We start from the raw sequence: 22,111 nt of genomic DNA, 5'->3' as shown, positions 1-22,111 counted from the left end.
CTCCAGGAAAACGAGAGTACCTGTCAAGATCCAAGTCATTTAAATGTATTCTCTGGATTGGTGAGAGTGTCTTTAACCATTAAAATATGGCCTCAATACTTTGTAAATAAAATACTAAATAACTTCTTGATCAGCATTGTACGTGTTATTAAATTTACGGAAAGTAAATAAAGATACGTCTTATAACACTTAAAACATATATTTACTCTTATACTGTTACTCACAAGACGGTAAATATACAAAAGATGGTAAGTGGTTAGTGGTAAGTGTTAAAATAAAATAAATAAATAAAATAAAATTACGGAAGTTTTTGTCCAATTTTTATCACATAATCATCTATGAAATAACAAACAGCTGTTCGTATCAAGATTATTTTTTCTAGCTCTCACTGATATGTTTACAAATGTTGTTTACAAATACCGCAACTATTTCCGATCCTGTTTTGAAGGCAAATCTCATCCTAGTGAGATTAAAAACGTTTTTCTTACATAAAGGATTTGATTAATCGCAAGTGGAATACAGTCTAACCTTGATATAACGAACCTCGATACAACGAATTCCTTGATATAACGAATTTTTTTAAATCCCCTAGAACTCTCCATAAGACACAATGTTATATTTTACCTCTACATAACGAACAAACCATAACAACGACCTTGATTTAACGAATTTTTCGTGATTTCGGCTAAAATAAGACACCTCAATATAGCGAATTTATCATTGTCAGAACCTCTACATTGCGAATTTAACCTCTGCATAACGAATTGTCTACGTCTTTCCCTCGATATAACAAATCCCCCACCCCCTTGTTGTTTTTGAAAAATCTGTTTCTTTATCAAATGAAATGGAAAGGTGACGTCATCGCTTGCGCTAACATTCGTCTGCTCCGTTTTACGTGGTTTTACACATCTCTGTCTGCTGTCGCTGCGCACGCAATGTTGCAACTGAGAACTGATTTCATTCACTGAGGACTGATGACGACGTAATGTTTAGTAAGCTGTGATTGGGCGATAAGTAACTATGGTGAATTGTACAATTTTTGGATGAAGAGAAACCTAAGAAAGAATATAAAAACAAAACCAAAGAGAAAGAATAGCAACATCGTTATTTTAACATTCCTTTTTCGAGTGTTTTTATTATCTTTAGGTTGGCTATGATTATACACTTTTATAATGTCTTATCTAATAATTTACTGTATTGTTTTCAATACGATTTGTTTCAACTAGCAACACCAATGCTATAGTTAATGATTATTATTGACATTCCTCTGTTGTGATAAATCAGTACTGTACTGTAAGTAGCCTACCGGCCTATCACGAGCAGTAGCTTACAAAACTTTCTACTACTGTTTTGTTTTGTTCTTTACATGGTTTATGACTACGCAATACAGTGTTTGGCTAGGTTTTAGGAGGGTTAGAACAAGCTGTGATTTTAAACTTACAGTTTTTTAACCTGTACCAAGGTCAATGCCATTGTCATGATTGCGCAATATTCCAGATCCCTCCCCTTTATTATGCCGGATAATTTAGGTTCTACTGTACAATGTAAACAAGTAAACACTGTACTGTAAAGTATTGTAGCCTATGCTACTTTAATTGTGTTTTAATGATGTCTAATCCCGACCTATATTGACCGACGCTGGTTCTGAACCTCGACTTAGCGAAATTCCTGCAAACATAACCTCTATATAACGAACCTCGTTTTAACGAAACCCTTGATATAACGAATATTCAGTTCGGTCCCTTCAGATTAGTTATACTGAGGTTGGACTGTAATATAGTGTAACCGTAAATTAATTTAAATAACTAGGCATCATCCAGGTCAGGAACCAGAGATTCTTTGTGTATAAAATTGTTCTGGAGTTTTGATAACCAGAAAGAAGACATTGAATCAGTGTTGTGACGGCTGGGAAACTTCAATTTATTAATGATCGTCGCCAATAGCTTAGAAACAAGGTTCCACTCATTGACGGCGCTTCAATGGCGGTTGTGTAAAGTGTAAAGTAAAAAATCACAACTGCAGTGGGTGATTGTAACAGAGGTTTACGGATGATGCTAAACTCGCTTTTCCAATGTGTCACACATCATTGTTTAGGGAATACGTAATCTATTAAATAACAGAAAGTTGTTTTATAAGGTTGTTTTTTTTTTCAAGCTGACACCGATAACTTTTTACGAGAAAATCCAAAACCAAGAGATAAATAACCTTGATTAACGCATATAATTGGTCGGATGTACTATAGTTCTTAACTGTAAACGTTGGTTTTTGGTACGGTACTGGTTCTTTTCCTTTGAACCGTTGGTAGCAGCAAGAATCATTTTTACGTACCAACACATCACTGTAATTTACAAATTAGTTATTGTTGGTATTGCACCTTATTTATTACAGGCGTATTCAATTTAATTGATGTCTTAATTGTATAAGTTTTGCTTTTTCCGTCTGGATTCCAAAATGTTAGTTTATGCTAAGAAAACAATGACGCATTTCAGTAAAACATTTATTCAGCAAACCATCATGAATTGTTCAAACGCTTTGAACGTTGTTTATGTATCAATAGTTCGTGGCCTATTTTGGTAATTTTTATTATAAATTACCAATCTAAATCACCTATAGATTTACTGTACTTCATTTCATATAGCAAACCGATTCATATAGCATTTCGACTGAATTTCGGGTCAACTTCGGTCCAAGCAAATAAAATTTGATATGAAAAAATTTTATGACATTAACAAAGATTTCAAGTACTAATTTTATACGTACTTTGTTATGCTTAAAGCGTAGCAAATTCCCTAATTAAGTTCTGTATTTTTTTGTGTATGTCTGTTGGTAACGCATTAATGTCCTTATTTCTCAGTGTTTCACGGAAAGGACAAGAGCACCTTGATAATGAAAATGTCAACCAGAATTCCATACTAAGCTATCAAAATTTCAAAAGAAAAACACACCCAATACCTTCCCTGTAGCAGCAAACCTAAGTAGTGTACTCATCAAAATTTTAGGATATAAATCTGACAATTTTAAGGGAATATTTTAGTAGAAATCCAGCCAGGAAAATGGAAATTCGCTTAGTCTGCAGGTTTGCTGCGGCAGGGGTGTTTAATTTTTATGTAAATAAAAATGTGCTAATTTCGAAGAAAAAATAAAATTAAAATAAACTCATCAAGCTGTTGTTTATCATAAGGTGAGTAAGAAACAGTTTGTTTTAGTCAGTAACTAAGCTTGACAAACATAGCCTCCTCTAATACAAGACCGTTTAATCTGTTATTTTATACAAAAGTGGTAACACCACAGACCTGGCATACTGTAACCGCCGTTGCACTATTTTATAACGGAGTGTATGTGCAATGTTTATGTTTACAAGTTTGTTTCCTGTTATTACCATGGGAATAGGCATGCAGGTGCAATGTTGCCAAACACCAACGCCACGGCCTTGTATTAGAGGAGGCTATGTTTAATGTTGCTATGCTAATCTTTAACTCATACTTGGCGTTTTCAATACACCACCTAATGGTGTTACTCAAACTTTAAGTAATACATGGATTAGATTAGAGAAGTATGGTACAAACCTTGGCAACATAATAGTCAGGGTCGTTAGTTGCTTTGATGTATATCTCGTAAGTATCTCTTGTCTCCCTGTCTAGACTGGTGTTGCTGTATATAGTGCCGTCCAGACGGTCCACGATGAAGCTGCGGTCATGATTGCCCTCCACAATGTAGTAGTAGACTTTAGCATTCTCTCCTTCATCCTTGTCCACAGCCATCACCTTGCCTAAACCAGATTATAATATTGATGAACAATCTCACATAGCAATGAATACTGTGTGCACAGCACAACAGTATTTTAGTTATTTTGGCTGAATTTTCATGACTTATTATGATTAGAAACAATTCCATCTCTATCATTTACCAAATATTCGGTAAAAATAAATCTTGATTAATCGTCAATATGTGAATATTGCTGGTCACCATGCGAAAGTCAGTAGCTTTTTGATGGATAGAAACTGGACCCAGCTATGCATGATGATTGGGCTATTAAAGGTCTTTAGCTAAAGAACCATCTGATCTTAGTCACTAACAAATCCATACAAGGCATCTCACTCCTTCCTACCAAGGCAATGCGGCAGCGCAACACTACGTCACAGTGGTGGATAACACAGCCAGCTTAGTTACCTAAAACATAGGGATATGGCATTGAATCTATCAACAAATCCATCCACTAGTGTGACATCATGGATCCTGCAGCATGGCCTTGTTCATACACTCATAACTTTGGTTGAATTATACATCCAGTAGTGTCCCCATCTAAATTGGTGATGTAATGTAGTAGAGAGAAGTGCCTAAATGTTTAGTTGCCACTAATCCCACGGTTCTAGTTATACATTATGGTGGAATGTGAAGTATACTTTCAAAGAACAGTAGTGTGTTAATGACCTTAAATACCCCAACTCTGCCGTTACAATTTTGCATCTGTTAGTAATCCACACGTTATTCTCTAAAATCGCTAGACATTACTATACTTTTCCATGGTTTCATTTTGTGAATGTAATTCCTTTTAAATGTTTTTCTCTTTTTTAATTTTCTTCAACAGGTTCAAAAATTTGAATTTCAAATCTATATATAAAGCCAAAAGTACCCATGAACTTTTGAGAAAACTACAAGTCACACCCCCATAAACCATATCTATATATAAAGCCAAAAGTACCCATGAACTTTTGAGAAAACTACAAGTCACACCCCCATAAACCATATACTTAAAATGTTCGTCATGACGAGAAACCTTGCGCAAAATTATCCATTATGTCATAAATTGCCCTTTAAGGTCGTAATTCCTTTCTAAAGGGAACTTTTCATATACCTAATGTTAAAAATACCTCAGCTGTACTTATTTGTTTGTTATTCTTTCAATTTATTACCTTATTAAAATCAGGTGTGATTATTTGTTTCTTTTACTGTATTTTGTTTATTTCAGGTTAACTTAACCAATCGATAGTTTTATTAATACTTATGATGTCAAACGGGGCGAAGCCCGTGGGTAACAGCTAGTCTATAATAATGGCATTTTATTCCTCATCTATTCTGACATCCATCTCAATCAGGAATGGACGGGATGAGACTTTTATATCATTTCCGATTTTTGGGGCGGGACTGGATTCCTCTGTGCAATAAAAGGGGTTGTTTAAAAATACTAAAGTTTAAAAAAGTACATTCTTGCAGATTGCAAAAATTACAAACAAAATCCATTTGCAGTCTTTGTGGCACTGCTCTATAAAAACCAATAATGGATAAAAAAAAACAGGCAACAAAAACTGTTAACCATTTCATTTTTGGTGCAATTAAACAGTGAAACGTTATCACTTGGTTATAATTTGTATGTAGGCTAATGCATTGTGACAAGATAACATTTATTTTTAGGCAACATGGTATTGAATTAATAACTCATAAGCATTTGGGTTGTTATTATGAAAACACAAAGATGTAAACAAAAAGGACCTGACATGTAATTTTTTAACCATGCTGTACAATGACGATATATTCAGTACAGTCCGGGGAAGGGGGATTCATGTCGCTGCAGACTGGTTTTGTTTCCGCCAATGAGACTGACTGTACCTTTTTGGACTACAACGTATGTCAGATTACAAAAAATGTTGGGTAATCGAGGGACAGCTGGTTGTTTAATTTACCACTCTATTATCATTATTGTGAAGCAACTATATATTAATAAATCATTGTTTACAGTCCGCAAAAGATATATTTTGTTAATGGTTCACAATGAACTAGAAAGAAGGCAGTATTTAGGTAACCTCATACTAGACTCACCTATGCGGGACCTGGGTGGCAGGTTCTCCATGACGTGGAACATGTAAGGCTGAGACTCTGTGAACTGTGGCAAGTTGTCATCTACGTCCTGCAGGATGATAGTGAGGAACCTCAGAGCCTCGTACCACTTGGGGGACGCATGATCTCTGGCCACCAGCACCAGCTGTCAAACAATCAGGAGTGAACACTGGGAGTAACTATGCAGTTTTATGTATGGTTGTGCATTAGTTTCATTATGGTATTAAAAACTGTTGGCAAAGAAAATTAACACTAATTCCAACCAAAAATCGCATACTGATATTAAGTTTTCTGTGGTCTCGGTGATCAACCAAGATTTAAGTCCATAGCCAGTTAACGGATCAAGAATTAAGTAATATGTTTAGACTTAGGAAATGTGTGTAAGTGGTGGAGGAAGTTTGGAGGAGGTCTCAGACATTAATTTGTACAATGTTTTTCATGGTAAAAGCTGACTGTTGTCAGTCTTGTTTGAAGCGGTGGTTATGGGAATTTGCCTGGAAATAGCGGTTTGATTGAAACAAATAGATTGTCGAACTAATAGGGAATGTCTTTATAAGACTACCAAGGACTACTGTCAGCTCTGGAAGTCTGAAACAGGCTAGAATAGTAGTGGATGAAGCAAACCAAGGATCACGAAGTTGGCCTCAGCTTAGAGTTTTGAGCCAAGTTCAAGTCAAACATGCTTTATTCATTGTTTTTGTTTTGTATATAAGATTAGTACATTAAAAATGTGTCATACATTTCTTAAAACTAACCCTTATAACTAATACAATTTCTGTTGGCAATTGTTCAATCATAGGCATTAATCAATCTTAGTTATTTAAAAACTCATCTAGTGAGTATAATGCTCTCTCAACTAAATGTTCTTTTAATTTTCTTTCAAATTTCAACAAATGTTGATTTGGATGTATCATGGGAGAAATTTTGTTTAAAAATTAGGATCCGATATAATTTGGTTTTTACTCAATCATTTTTAATTGGTGACTTTGCAACCTTATTTGTTTACTGTTTCTTGTATTGTAATGGTGAATCAACTGACCAGTCTCAAATTGCTCTAGCTTGCTTGAAATGAATGAAATAAAAAATGAAATGATATGAACAATTCTTTATTTAACCAGGCAAAGTTAGGGCCACATGGCCCTCTCTTACACTTAACCTGACAAACTTAAATATAAATAAATAAAAATAGAATGAAATTTCTTAATCTAATATAAATCTATATATTTAACACATCAAGAACAGATTAAACAAGAATGCAATTTTACAAATAATAATTATTATAAATAGAAAAGACAAAAGAAAACACGTTCTCACTCTCACACGCGCACGCACAAGCAATCGCGCAAAGACGCAGAAGCCCTAGGACGAGACCATTTGCTCAAAGTAATGAGTTTTTAGTGCCGCCACAAACTGGAAACGTTTATCAAGGGATTTAATGCGCAGGGGTAGGCTGTTCCAAAGACGGCAAGCGGTAACAACAAAAGCCCTGTCATAAGCAGTGGTCCCATGATGAGGTATACACAATGTGATCAAAGAAGAACAAAAAATTTGTGAACTACCCTGAGACACAAATTTAAAATCAGATGTAAAATATTTTAGGGAGCCTGATTTCAAAATTAAAAAGACCAATGACAAAATTTTGATGGATCTTTGATAGTTTAATTTCAAGATGTTTGCCTCAAGGAAGTATGGCGTAATATGCTCCTCACGCCGCAGACCATAGACAAATCTCAAACAATAATTCTGAGACCGCTGGAGCATACCCGCCTGAATCACAGTCATGTCATTGATCAATGAGTTGCAGTAACTGAAGTGGGGCAGTACAAGTGATTTGATCAAATTAAGTTAATTTGTGTGTTGTGGCAAAAAGTTCTGCAATCTTTTCAGTGAATGTATGGAGGCAAAAACCTTTTTTCGTGTGTCCGTAACTGCTGTGTCCCAAGTAAGTGAAGAGTTGAAAGATATGCCAAGATTCTTTACTTTGTCGTAGTAGGGAAGTGCTTTGCCGCTCACTGTGATTGGGTTTATTGAGTCTAAGTCAATTGAAGGGTGAAGTCGAGGGTGACAGATTACAATCGGTTTTGTCTTTTCGTGATTTAGTCTCAGTCCATGATTCTCAGTCCAAGTAACGATTCGGTTGACATCTTTATTGATCTTTCTGACACAGTCATTTTCGTTTTTGCAGTAAAATGGTGATAGATTTGTAGGTCGTCAGCGTACATGTGGTGTTTACAGTTGCTCAAGGTCGAGTTTATGTCGTTGACGTAAAGTACAAAGGGCAGTGGTCCAAGGATTGATCCTTGAGGCACACCGCATGGCATGTAACAGTCATCCAGTCTGATCTTGTGTCACCAACCTCCACACATTGCCTATCTGACAGATAAGATCTCAGCCATTTAAGAGAATTCTGGGAAAACCCTATTGCCCTTAATTTCTGCACCAGCAAGTCATGATTAACAAAGTCAAATGCTTTGGAAAAATCAAACAGAGTTAGAATTGTTCCTTGTCGACGCTCCATAGCGAGTCTAATGTCTTCAGTCACTCGAAGGAGTGCTGTTTCTGTACTGTGCGCTGATCTGAAACCAGATTGATAGTCAGATAAAATGTTATTTTCAGTGATGAATTCAGTGATTTGACAGTGAACGATCCTTTCTAGGCCTTAACCCTTTCCGCTCGTATGTCGCGGTGGCCGCGACATCCATTTTTGACGCTTCCACTCGAATGTCGCGGCTGCCGCGACATTGTTTTAAACGACTTTAAACTCATTTTATATAGTGCAGAAATGTTTAAAATGATAAGAAAGACTGATCAATGGTTTTCTCAATTTATTTTAGCTGCCCTTGGATCAAAGAAAACAACCACGAACGATTTAGTTGGCTTTGAAATAAGTTTGGTTCGTTTCGTGTTTGTTTACTTGAACGTCTGCTTCTGCTAGTTTATATTCTTTGTTCGCAGCGACTGTTATCGCGATTTTTATATTATATTTTACTTGTTTTGGGTAACTATTGTTTAGTAAACATTTTTCAGTGGTTAATTACCGATAATTTAGCAAAGTGAACGGGTAATTATGTTTATTTCACGTTAAAATGGATGACAAACTTTCTTTGTCAGACTCCTTGATCAGTAAATTATTTGAAGGAGGTTTGACTTCTGATGAAGAATCCGATTTAGATTGTGCTCCGGACTTAGATAATGAGGAAATATTGTTATTTGATGACAGTGACTTAGAAGAACTTGGTGATTTGGCCCATGATGTAAACTTTGGAGTTTTAGTAGGGGATTCTAAAAGCCCAGCAAAAGCTGAAACTGTAAGTAGGCCTAAGCCTAACCTTCATAGGTCTAGTTTTCTACAAGACACCTGCCCTTCAACAAGTCGTAACTTATTTGTTGACTCTGATGACTTGCCTATCTCTGGTGCTCTATTACAAAGCCCAGATGAAACTTTACCTGTAAGTAGCCTACATGAGCCTAATGTTCATCAAGAAATCGAACCCTCAACTAGTAGGGATTTATTTGTCAGTCCAGTTATTGATGAATTACTTCCTGTAGTAGCGGTACCGGTACCACCAAAGCGTAGCCGAGGTAGGCCCAAAAACATATGCAGTTCTAAAACTCCAATTTATTCAAGAAAAAGGCCTACGCCTACGAAAAAGAGTCCAAGAAGCTCACAGCCTAAGCAACCGAAGAAACAGCCTTCCAGTGAAGACAAAAACTATAAACCTTACTTAGATTCTGACCCAGATTTTGATACTTTTCCCTATACTCTATTGTCAGGGTACAAGGCCCCATTGGGGCCACAACAACCTCAAACCCCTTTGGATTTTTTTCAATTATTTCTTACTGGGGAGTTGATAGATCATATTGTAAAAGAAACAAATACATATGCATACGAGCACATTTCAATGGCTACCCCCTTGCAGAAAAGATCTATTTGGTCAAACTGGAAAGATTTAACTGCAGATGAGTTCAAAGCTTTTTTAGGCATTGTGATTAATATGGGTCTCAATCCTAAACCTAATTTACAGGATTATTTCTCTCATGAATGGCATAAAAAACAATCCTTTTTTACGGATGTCTTCTCCCGTGATCGTTTTTTTCAAATTTTTTGGTGTCTGCACGTGTCTAGTAAAACTCCAGCTGGCGTTCGCCCATCAAGAGGATCTAAGATTAGCCATTTAGTGACATATTTACAGGCTAAATTTTGTGAATACTTTGTTCCACCCTATTGAGCTCAGGGCCGGATCTACAAAATATGGGCCCCCCTGCAAAAGTCCTCCAAGGGCCCCTACAGCTGCGTACGGGGCTCCGGGGGGTTTTGGGGGGTGTGGAGAACCCCCCAAGAGAAAAGGGGGGTTCGGGGGTATTTCACATTTTTATAGCCGTTTGGTGACCTTCTAAAGCAATTTTTAACGCCTAAAACTGTGTCCAATAATAGTCCAAAAACTCCCATTTCACCTGTCGCTTGTCACGAGCAAGTAGACATAAGTAGAGTAGAGTAAAGTATATTTTTAAAATAGTTTTTACCAATTTATTTAAAAGATCAGATTTATTATCCTAATAGAACTAGGCCTATATTAAAATATGAATAGCTATTGCAAAACATAACAACTAATCCTCTATTGTAGTTTCTATTTCATAATTTAACTTGCACTTTTTAAACCTAGTTTTAATTTTTAGTTTTAATCTAATTTCTAGAAAATCCTTTTCTACTCTTGCATGACTTTTGAGATTGGGTTATAAACTAAATCAGGTTTTGGCGGGCCTAGTTAGCAGCTTTAACTCAACTCTCTGTTAAAAACTTACAACCTCACCACTGGCATACTTCGTAAAAATGTTTTTCACCTAATTCATTGTTCATTAATTCACACTTTTAAAACTACACTTATAACGAAAAGAAACAGAGGTACAGGTACAACTATGTATATTAATTAATTATTTAATTTAACAACTATAGAATACCGGCGGCACGGCACGATAAACATAACCTCACAAAACTACAGTAGTATTCACTATTTTGACTGATCTCTAAATAATTGCGTTGACAGATTGAGAAAATTGAGATCGCTCTCTGCACCCAGCGCTTGTCGTGGCAATAGTTTAAACTACTGTTTGGACGGAGTCCCAAACGCCTTCGAATTAGGTAATTAGATAACGCTACAAAGATTAGTACAAGCTCAGAGTAAATAAAACAAAATTTTGTTTTATTTACTCTGAGGTACAAGTAAGTCCCTCCTGTACCACGACAGACTTATGACTTGCTCAACTGATGTGAGAGTGAGTGCTAGTGCTAGTTGACACTTCGTCGTCCACGTCGCTCGGTCCGATCGGGCTGTAGTGGATCTGTGAAGCTCGCTATGCAGCTGACGTGCTGACTGGACTGAGCTGACTGAGTATGGACTGACTGAAAGTGGTGAGATTGAACTGTAGCTAGGGCAAGGTCCCGAGTTGTCGACGAGTAAAATCACAAGTCTAAATTTACTTAATAATTCTAACTTTAGTTTTGATGTTGACAATATTTATTTATTTGTCTGTAAAAACTAAACTTGCCGTCCTATTCAATTATGTTTATATGCATTAAAATAATTTTAATTTTTACGACCTCTTTGGGCCCCCTAAGGGCTTGGGCCCCCCCGCATTGCGGGGTTTCGCGGTTCCTAGATCCGGCCCTGATTGAGCTCTCTATGGACGAAAGCACTGTTTCCTTCAAAGGGAAAGTCCATTTCAAACAGTACAATCCTAAAAAGCCTATAAAGTGGGGCATGAAAGTATTTGTTATATCCGATTCAAGAACAGGCTATGTTTATACTTTTGAACCTTACTATGGTGCTGCAACCACGGCTATTTTGCCTTTCCCTGAACATCAGTTCACCATGCGGATTGTGATGCTTTTGGCGGAACGAGTCAGAAATCAGTGTGGGTTTGAGTGCGGGTTCCACATTTATACAGACAGACTATACACCAGCTTGGCCTTAGCTCAGGAGCTCGCCAAAATAAGAATACACCTAACTGGTACGGTCCTAGGGAATCGACAAGGAAACCCATCTTCTTTTCAAAAGAAAAATATGAAGTCAAACAAGATGCAGTTACATGAAGTGCGTGCCTTTCGACACAAGGATAACGTTTTAGTATTGGCATGGAGGGACCAGAGGGACGTTACCATGCTTAGTACTGTGCATAACCCTTCAGTAGTGGAGATAGTGAGGAATAAAAAAGGAAGCACAGAAAAAGAGAAAGTTTTGAAACCCACAGTCATTATGGACTACAATGAGCGAATGGGTGGGGTTGATGCAGCTGATCACTATATATCGTCGTATATGTTTGTCCGCAAGTCCAAAAAATGGTGGAGAAAAATGTTTTTCTGGTTACTGGAAGTAAGTGTAGTAAACAGTTTTTTACTATACAACATGTATCAACAAAACATTGGAAACAAGTGTTGTGAATCAAAGAAGTTCAGGGAGATGCTGTTGTTACAACTTGTTGGGGACTTCCGCAATCCTAGTGGTAAAAGACGTGGTAGGCCTTCCACAAGCGACAAAGAAGAGAGGCTTAACCAAAAGCCCCACTTCATTGCAAGTTTTCCTGGAGTGAATCAGAAAAAGGACTGTGCTGTATGCAGCAACCGGAAAGTTCCTGGTCAAAGGAGGGAAACTCACTTCTTCTGTGAGACGTGTGAACGCAAACCTGGCCTTCACCCTGGTGAATGCTTCAAGCGGTACCATACCCTCAAAGACTACAAACCCTAGGTAGGTCAATAATTTAAGTAGGCCTATCTAAATATTAGTAATCTAGAATAACCTCAAGGTTCCAAATCAGAAATAATAGATATATTTGATAATTCAGCGTTTTTTTAATATTTTTTGTTATATGTCGCTAATGAAAATTTATATTTTTGGTTTAGTATAACAATTTTGGTGTATTTATATTTTCGGTTTATATGAATAAATAGGCCTACAGATAAATACTGTTTATCTCAGTTTACTAATCCTGTTTGAAAATTACAGGCAAAAGAACTAAGAAACAGAAGTCGCCGTGGAAACCAAAAATTCCAAAAACTCAAATTTTAGAAATTTACATATTTTATTCATAATAATACAAGTAAATGTTTATGTAATTGATATTTTTTGTTTGTTTTTACATAAGGAATGTAAATAATATTTTTTCAATACTCTAAAAAAAAGTTTTATATTTTTATTTTGCCTAAATATATGGATTTTGTAAAAATTTATTTTGCTTTTGTTTATTTATGACCATACCAAAAATAAAATTTTAAAACTAAAATTGTAATTTTATGTTTATATTGTATAACAATTTATGCTGAATAAGAATCAATAGCTCAACCTTATTAAATAACTAATATTAGATAAAAAAAAACACTAAAAACCAAAAACATGCCATTTTTCTTTAAATTAAATGCAAGTGTGAGGGAACAGCCATGCAAAATAATTCGAGTGGAAAGGGTTAAGATAGAGCGGGCAAAATACTTATCGGCCTGAAATCCCCAACCAGGGTTGGTGCTGAGATCTTTTTTAGGGGACGGACAATGGCAGACTTCCAAAATAAAGGGAAAGACAGTGCCTCAAAGATGCATTAAAAATGAACGTGATAGTAGGAAGAATGGCATAGAGGATGTCTTTGACCCTGTCTAATAACGTCCAACACTATACATTTTTAAACAATTGCTAAGACTCAGGCTCCTTGCAATGTTGCTAAAATAACAGTACATGGCAACCTGTTATTAGCAGGTAAAAAGAATTATGTTAGCGTTGCTGAGAAAAAACGACAATTTAGAATTTAAATATCTAGAAAGAAGAAATAAAGAACGAAAGAACCATGAATTGGAAAGAATCCATACTGGCACAATTAATACAAAGACTTTACACTGTCATTGATAGCTTTTACAACCGGAATGAATTATGGTTCGATGGTTAAGTGCCAGATGGCTAAGTGGTTAAGTGTAAGCGCTATCCAACAAAATCGTTGTTTGAATTACTAAGGGTAACATACTGGTTACTATATCTGTATATGTGTAAATATGTGGTTTCCCTGGACACTAAATTAAAATACCTAGCTCAATAAAATAAAAGGGCAAACTGAATTATTAAACTCAACACTTTTAATTGAACCAACTAAAGAAGACATAGATTAAAACTATTATTGTTTTTAACAACACATTTAACAATTTAACCATCTGGTATTCATCATTGAAGTATAACATTAAAAACAGACATGTGGCAAATATTAAATTGCACTCAACAATATGCAGACATATTAACATACTTGATACTGTTTCTTGGTCTCTCTGTCCAGGATGATCTTGGACCTGAGTTCTCCTGTCTCAGCATTGATGACAAACTCATCAGTCTCCTGGACGTTGGAGTCATTAGCCTTGAAGTGGTAAGTGACTCTACCATTCTCCCCAGGATCTCCATCCTCTGCTCTCACTGTCATGATCAGAGTGTCAGCTTCATCCGTCTGCAACATTTATACATTGATAAACTCATCAGTCTCCTGGACGTTGGAGGTATTAGCCTTTAAGTGGTAGGTGACTCCACCATTCTCCCCAGGGTCTCCATCCTCTGCTCTCACTGTCATGATCAGAGTGTCAGCTTCATCCGTCTGCAACATTTATACATTGATAAAATCATCAGTCTCCTGGACGTTGGAGTCATTAGCCTTGAAGTGGTAAGTGACTCTACCATTCTCCCCAGGATCTCCATCCTCTGCTCTCACTGTCATGATCAGAGTTTTAGCTTCATCCGTCTGCAATATTTATACATTGATAAACTCATCAGTCTCCTGGACGTTGGAGTCATTAGCCTTGAAGTGGTAAGTGACTCTACCATTCTCCCCAGGATCTCCATCCTCTGCTCTCACTGTCATGATCAGAGTGTCAGCTTCATCCGTCTGCAATATTTATACATTGATAAACTCATCAGTCTCCTGGACGTTGGAGTCATTAGCCTTGAAGTGGTAAGTGACTCTACCATTCTCCCCAGGATCTCCATCCTCTGCTCTCACTGTCATGATCAGAGTGTCAGCTTCATCCGTCTGCAATATTTATACATTGATAAACTCATCAGTCTCCTGGATGTAGGAGTCATTAGCCTTTAAGTGGTAGGTGACTCCACCATTCTCCCCAGGATCTCCATCCTCTGCTCTCACTGTCATGATCAGAGTGTCAGCTTCATCCGTCTGCAATATTTATACATTGATAAACTCATCAGTCTCCTGGACGTTGGAGTCATTAGCCTTGAAGTGGTAAGTGACTCTACTATTCTCCCCAGGATCTCCATCCTCTGCTCTCACTGTCATGATCAGAGTGTCAGCTTCATCCGCCTGCAACATTTATACATTGATAAACTCATCAGTCTCCTGGACGTTAGAGTCATTAGCCTTGAAGTGGTAGGTGACTCTACCATTCTCCCTAGGGTATCCATCCTCTGCTCTCACTGTCATGATCAGAGTGTCAGCTTCATCCGTCTGCAACATTTATACATTGATAAACTCATCAGTCTCCTGGACGTTGGAGTCATTAGCCTTGAAGTGGTAGGTGACTCTACCATTCTCCCTAGGGTATCCATCCTCTGCTCTCACTGTCATGATCAGAGTGTCAGCTTCATCCGCCTGCAACATTTATACATTGATAAACTCATCAGTCTCCTGGACAATGGAGTCATTAGCCTTGAAGTGGTAAGTGACTCTACCATTCTCCCTAGGGTATCCATCCTCTGCTCTCACTGTCATGATCAGAGTGTCAGCTTCATCCGTCTGCAACATTTATACATTGATAAACTCAGCAGTCTCCTGGACGTTGGAGGCATTAGCCTTGAAGTGGTAAGTGACTCTACCATTCTCCCCAGGATCTCCACCCTCTGCTCTCACTGTCATGATCAGAGTGTCAGCTTCATCCGCCTGCAACATTTATACATTGATAAACTCATCAGTCTCCTGGACAATGGAGTCATTAGCCTTGAAGTGGTAAGTGACTCTACCATTCTCCCTAGGGTATCCATCCTCTGCTCTCACTGTCATGATCAGAGTGTCAGCTTCATCCGTCTGCAACATTTATACATTGATAAACTCAGCAGTCTCCTGGACGTTGGAGGCATTAGCCTTGAAGTGGTAAGTGACTCTACCATTCTCCCCAGGATCTCCACCCTCTGCTCTCACTGTCATGATCAGAGTGTCAGCTTCATCCGTCTGCAACATTTATACATTGATAAACTCAGCAGTCTCCTGGACGTTGGAGTCATTAGCCTTGAAGTGGTAAGTGACTCTACCATTCTCCCCAGGATCTCCACCCTCTGCTCTCACTGTCATGATCAGAGTGTCAGCTTCATCCGCCTGCAACATTTATACATTGATAAACTCATCAGTCTCCTGGACAATGGAGTCATTAGCCTTGAAGTGGTAAGTGACTCTACCATTCTCCCTAGGGTATCCATCCTCTGCTCTCACTGTCATGATCAGAGTGTCAGCTTCATCCGTCTGCAACATTTATACATTGATAAATTCAGCAGTCTCCTCGACGTTGGAGGCATTAGCCTTGAAGTGGTAAGTGACTCTACCATTCTCCCCAGGATCTCCACCCTCTGCTCTCACTGTCATGATCAGAGTGTCAGCTTCATCCGTCTGCAACATTTATACATTGATAAACTCAGCAGTCTCCTGGACGTTGGAGGCATTAGCCTTGAAGTGGTAAGTGACTCTACCATTCTCCCCAGGATCTCCATCCTCTGCTCTCACTGTCATGATCAGAGTGTCAGCTTCATCCGTCTGCAATATTTATACATTGATAAACTCATCAGTCTCCTGGAAGTTAGAGTCATTAGCCTTGAAGTGGTAAGTGACTCTACCATTCTCCCTAGGGTATCCATCCTCTGCTCTCACTGTCATGATCAGAGTGTAAGCTTCATCCGCCTGCAATATTTATACATTGATAAACTCATCAGTCTCCTGGACAATGGAGTCATTAGCCTTGAAGTGGTAGGTGACTCTACCATTCTCCCTAGGGTATCCATCCTCTGCTCTCACTGTCATGATCAGAGTGTACGCTTCATCCGTCTGCAACATTTATACATTGATAAACTCATCAGTCTCCTGGACGTTGGAGGCATTAGCCTTGAAGTGGTAAGTGACTCTACCATTCTCCCTAGGGTCTCCATCCTCTGCTCTCACTGTCATGATCAGAGTGTACGCTTCATCCGTCTGCAACATTTATACATTGATAAACTCATCAGTCTCCTGGACGTTGGAGGCATTAGCCTTGAAGTGGTAAGTGACTCTACCATTCTCCCTAGGGTCTCCATCCTCTGCTCTCACTGTCATGATCAGAGTGTCAGCTTCATCCGTCTGCAACATTTATACATTGATAAACTCATCAGTCTCCTGGACAATGGAGTCATTAGCCTTGAAGTGGTAAGTGACTCTACCATTCTCCCTAGGGTCTCCATCCTCTGCTCTCACTGTCATGATCAGAGTGTACGCTTCATCCGTCTGCAACATTTATACATTGATAAACTCATCAGTCTCCTGGACAATGGAGTCATTAGCCTTGAAGTGGTAGGTGACTCTACCATTCTCCCTAGGGTCTCCATCCTCTGCTCTCACTGTCATGATCAGAGTGTCAGCTTCATCCGTCTGCAATATTTATACATTGATAAACTCATCAGTCTCCTGGACGTTGGAGGCATTAGCCTTGAAGTGGTAAGTGACTCTACCATTCTCCCTAGGGTATCCATCCTCTGCTCTCACTGTCATGATCAGAGTGTACGCTTCATCCGTCTGCAACATTTATACATTGATAAACTCATCAGTCTCCTGGACGTTGGAGGCATTAGCCTTGAAGTGGTAAGTGACTCTACCATTCTCCCTAGGGTATCCATCCTCTGCTCTCACTGTCATGATCAGAGTGTCAGCTTCATCCGTCTGCAATATTTATACATTGATAAACTCATCAGTCTCCTGGACGTTGGAGGCATTAGCCTTGAAGTGGTAAGTGACTCTACCATTCTCCCTAGGGTATCCATCCTCTGCTCTCACTGTCATGATCAGAGTGTACGCTTCATCCGTCTGCAACATTTATACATTGATAAACTCATCAGTCTCCTGGACAATGGAGTCATTAGCCTTGAAGTGGTAGGTGACTCTACCATTCTCCCTAGGGTCTCCATCCTCTGCTCTCACTGTCATGATCAGAGTGTACGCTTCATCCGTCTGCAATATTTATACATTGATAAACTCATCAGTCTCCTGGACGTTGGAGGCATTAGCCTTGAAGTGGTAAGTGACTCTACCATTCTCCCTAGGGTATCCATCCTCTGCTCTCACTGTCATGATCAGAGTGTACGCTTCATCCGTCTGCAACATTTATACATTGATAAACTCATCAGTCTCCTGGACGTTGGAGGCATTAGCCTTGAAGTGGTAAGTGACTCTACCATTCTCCCTAGGATCTCCATCCTCTGCTCTCACTGTCATGATCAGAGTGTCAGCTTCATGCGCCTGCAACATTTATACATTGATAAACTCATTGCCACTTCTTTTATCAAATAAACATTTTACAGCTTCTTGGCTGCAGAAACGAATTTTCTTGTAGATATTTCTTAAAATACTCTATGAAATCAGGACTATCTAGAGGTTTTATACAACTCCCATTTATACATATAGTTTTATACAAGTCCTCAGACTCGACACAAGAGTTCATCTTGTTACCCAAACATTTTAGATTTTGTTGCACTTAAATAAAGAATGTAACAACAATTAAAAATAACCTCCGCTGCAGCAAACCTGCCGACTAAGCAAATTTCCATTTGTCTGAATTGATTTTCAATCAAATCTATTTAAATAACATTAGGTTTAACGAGTACTTAGGTTTGCTGCTACAGGGAAACTAATAATTTGTGTTTTTAAGTAAAATATTAATAGCTTAGTATAAAATAAATAAATTTGTCAAGTTTGATCAAAATATATCCATAAACAAGCAAACTACAACATTTTACAATATTCTCCATAAGAATATCATGGGAATTTTAAATTTACAATTTTTTGAATCTTCCCCGTTACCAATAACCGTACAAAAAACTTTGATATACTAAATTATTTGTTTTTTTTTAACTCTTACAAATATCTAGAGAGAAATTGGGAAATTTAGTGTTTTGAGGGTCAAAAATAAGAATAACCATTTTTTACCCCATAAAACCCCCTGTAAAACCCTGTTCCCAGGGTCCGATCATGCTGGTTCGCGAACTCATTCAAGTGTATTTCGCCTTACACCTTTAAACTAAATGTCATCAAAATCTGACAAAAATTACTCAAGTTCGCGTTCACGGACATATTATATATATACATAAATACAAATTTGAACGAATGGTGTTTTTTGCCTCTGGGGACATCAAAATGAAAAAGTAAATCGGTCCCGGGCCTAGGTCTTACTGTGCCACCTACGGTTACAGCTACTTCCCTTTAGGGAAATTCGTTAAAAAGAAGCAGGTATAACTACAAATTGAATACACACCTCTGTTACATAGACAGTAGCATTCTGGGAGGGAGGGTCGATGAACTTTGGCTGGTTTTGGTTGACATCCAGGATGGTTATGTCCACTTTGGCTTGGTCCGTGTATTTGCCGTCACTGACGCCAACTAGCAACGTATAGTGGTGTGGTTGTCCCATCAGTGATACTTGAGGATACAGGATCCCAGTGACAGGGTCCAGCGAGAACACATCTGCAGGTCAAATTGTACCTTGTAATATTCTGAATTAGTTAAAAAGGCAGATGATCGATAAGTCAAAATACATTAATATAGTGTTTGGGGTTCAGGGCTGAACTAAATTGTTTTATTAATTTGGATACATTTTTTAATAACAAAACACAGTAATTTTCAATGATATAGATTACTTCCAGCAAACATGGACAGTTCCTGATTCTATCAGCTTGCACTCTGGGCATTCTTTAACAACTCTGGTGTTGACAAGTTATAGGTCGGCCACTTAGAAAGCGACCTCCTCTTACATGCATCTCTATCTGTCCGGCTGACCTATACAAGCTAAGTTGCATGTCAATTTGACTACCAAAATTGGATCTAATCACAATGTGTGAAAAGCCTCCTGCCTGGAGAAAACCCACCACAGAGCGAGTAACCACAACTATCATCCCAATGGATGACATGTGCAGGAGGCTGACCTGCTGCCTGGTCCACAAAGTGCTCACGCTGGGAGAGCCTCAGTACCTCAGCGAGAGAGGCTTAAGTACAGGGGGGAGATCTGTCTGTGTGGTACTCATTCCGACCGCAGGCTTCACTTTCCTTAAGTGAGGCTTGAGGTTGGAAGAAAGTCATTTTCTTATTTCGGCCCGCAGTTATATAAAGGCCTCCCTCAGGACATAAAGAGCTCCAAATCATATGGTTCATTCAGAGCCGCAATGCAGAAAAACAAATGTAAATTGTAAATGTTTTTTCTTTGTAGTTATTTTGTATATTATATTTCTGTATATATTAGGTTAGTTTAGTTTTAGTTTGACTTGAGTAAGTTAAGTTTGAAAAACATGTATATGAAACTCGCTTGCAAATAAAGGCCTTTTTATTTATTTATTTATTTAACTAATGATGCCTGATGATAATGTGTAAAGAGGTACTTTTAATTCAATCAATACATACCAGGACCAGTTAGGTTTATAGCTTTCACACATTTCAGATTGGCTTCAGTCATTTTACTAATCCAATGAATTTCATTGGTTGTAGTTTAGTTTTTGAATTATTTATATTGGATGGATTCAGTTGAATCACCCTGTTTATGGGATAAAATTACTTTGAGCTATGAACTAGAACTTTTTCAGTGGGCCTGCATCTCTAACTGATTACAAGTTGGCAAGTTCAAAGGAGCAATGGTACATTTGGCAATGATTATTATTTTTAGTTATTGAGAAGGGAATGCATTCTGTTTATTTGTCACTGTCAGGCTCATGTGCATCACTAATCTTCCTGTCACAGAGAAACCATTGTTACCTCCGATGTTGCCAGAGAGGATGGAGTACTTGAGCTGTGATGTCTGGTCATTGTCCTGGGCCCTCAGTTGTACTATGGGGCCTGGTGGGGACAAGGAGATGGTCTCTTCTATACTAGCCTTGTAAAGGTGAGTGGTGAATATGGGAGGATTGTCATTAACATCCAGCAGCTTCACCTTCACCTAAACACACGTTCATAAACTTTATTGACAATTTTGAAACTTTTATTACATTGTTTACCCAACAAAAGTGTTCGAGGCAGTTGACGGCAATGTTCCCAGCACAAGTAATTTGATATTTCACTCTTACAAGGAGGCTTTTTCAGAATGAATTACAAGAGCATTCTAGAAGAAGTAATTTCTCTACTTCCTGAAATATGAGTGAAATAAAAAATTAGATGTGATTTGAACTTTTTGTGCCCTGTCAACTGCCTGGAACTCTTTTCTTGGCAAGTGAGTTGTGTATCCATTAGGGATGGACGAGATTGGATTTTTAGTTTGAGACAAGACGAGACGAGATTTTTTATTTCTCATAAAATTTCGAGACGAGATCGAGACGGGATTTCCCTTCTCATACACAACGGGAAATGCACGTTCAAAATTTTTACCTGATTTTGTAACATTGTTACCTGATTTTGTAACATTGTTAGATGACTGTTTAAATAAAAAAATAATGATAATAGGCAAGAATATTTACAATATTTTATTAAAAAACATCAGCATAACATTTTTTTATTAATCACGCCTAACTTATTAAAAATGCCTACGATTAGGAAACATAGTGATATCAGTTAGGATGGAGTTAAACTTATCCTAAAATAAAATAAATCATAAAATAAAAGCAATATTAATTTTTATAAAATAGTTACTTGTTTTGACTTTTTATAGTAATAAAACATTCCTCACACTGCTTACACTTAACAAAACTTCTCAAATGTTATTAAAGTAATATTATTAAAATAATTAAAGTACCTAATATTTACATTTAAAGAATTAATTAAATAAGAACGCCTTCGCAAAGGAAACGCAACTACAACACGCTCCTGTATTGCGGGTATTGCATTGACTTTCTGCAGGCGTTTTTAATTTTTTTTTTTTTTTTTTTTATTCTCGTCTCGATAAAAATCTCGGCCAAAAAGAAATCTCGTCTCGTGTAACGAGATTTAAAATTTCCCGAAATTTCAAGACTTGACCATCCCTAGTATCCATTCCTCCTTCCATGACTTAAGCCAAGTGCCCTTTCCTCCAATAAATATGAATATGTTACTTAAGTTA

General features: G+C 37.7%; 1 protein-coding gene across 1 annotated transcript in view; it reads right to left on the bottom strand.

The window, feature by feature from the left end:
* LOC128983410 (cadherin-87A) overlaps window positions 1-22,111 on the bottom strand; it is a 122,689-nt gene that overhangs the window by 26,632 nt on the left and 73,946 nt on the right. Inside the window, exons 22-26 of the mRNA XM_054402691.1 lie at window positions 20,839-21,019; window positions 19,352-19,560; window positions 14,113-14,307; window positions 5,818-5,980; window positions 3,567-3,769 (exon numbers count right to left, since the gene is read on the bottom strand). Of these exons, the coding sequence (XP_054258666.1) occupies window positions 3,567-3,769; window positions 5,818-5,980; window positions 14,113-14,307; window positions 19,352-19,560; window positions 20,839-21,019 (951 nt within the window). The remainder of the gene's footprint in view (window positions 1-3,566; window positions 3,770-5,817; window positions 5,981-14,112; window positions 14,308-19,351; window positions 19,561-20,838; window positions 21,020-22,111) is intronic.

The sequence above is a fragment of the Macrosteles quadrilineatus genome, unplaced genomic scaffold (assembly GCF_028750875.1).
Source record: "Macrosteles quadrilineatus isolate MER2022 unplaced genomic scaffold, UCM_ALF_1.0 Scaffold_1__1_contigs__length_201487025, whole genome shotgun sequence".
Lineage (NCBI taxonomy): Eukaryota > Metazoa > Arthropoda > Insecta > Hemiptera > Cicadellidae > Macrosteles > Macrosteles quadrilineatus.
The sequence above is the reverse complement of the archived record's forward strand: the minus strand, read 5'-3'. Positions and strand labels throughout refer to the sequence as shown.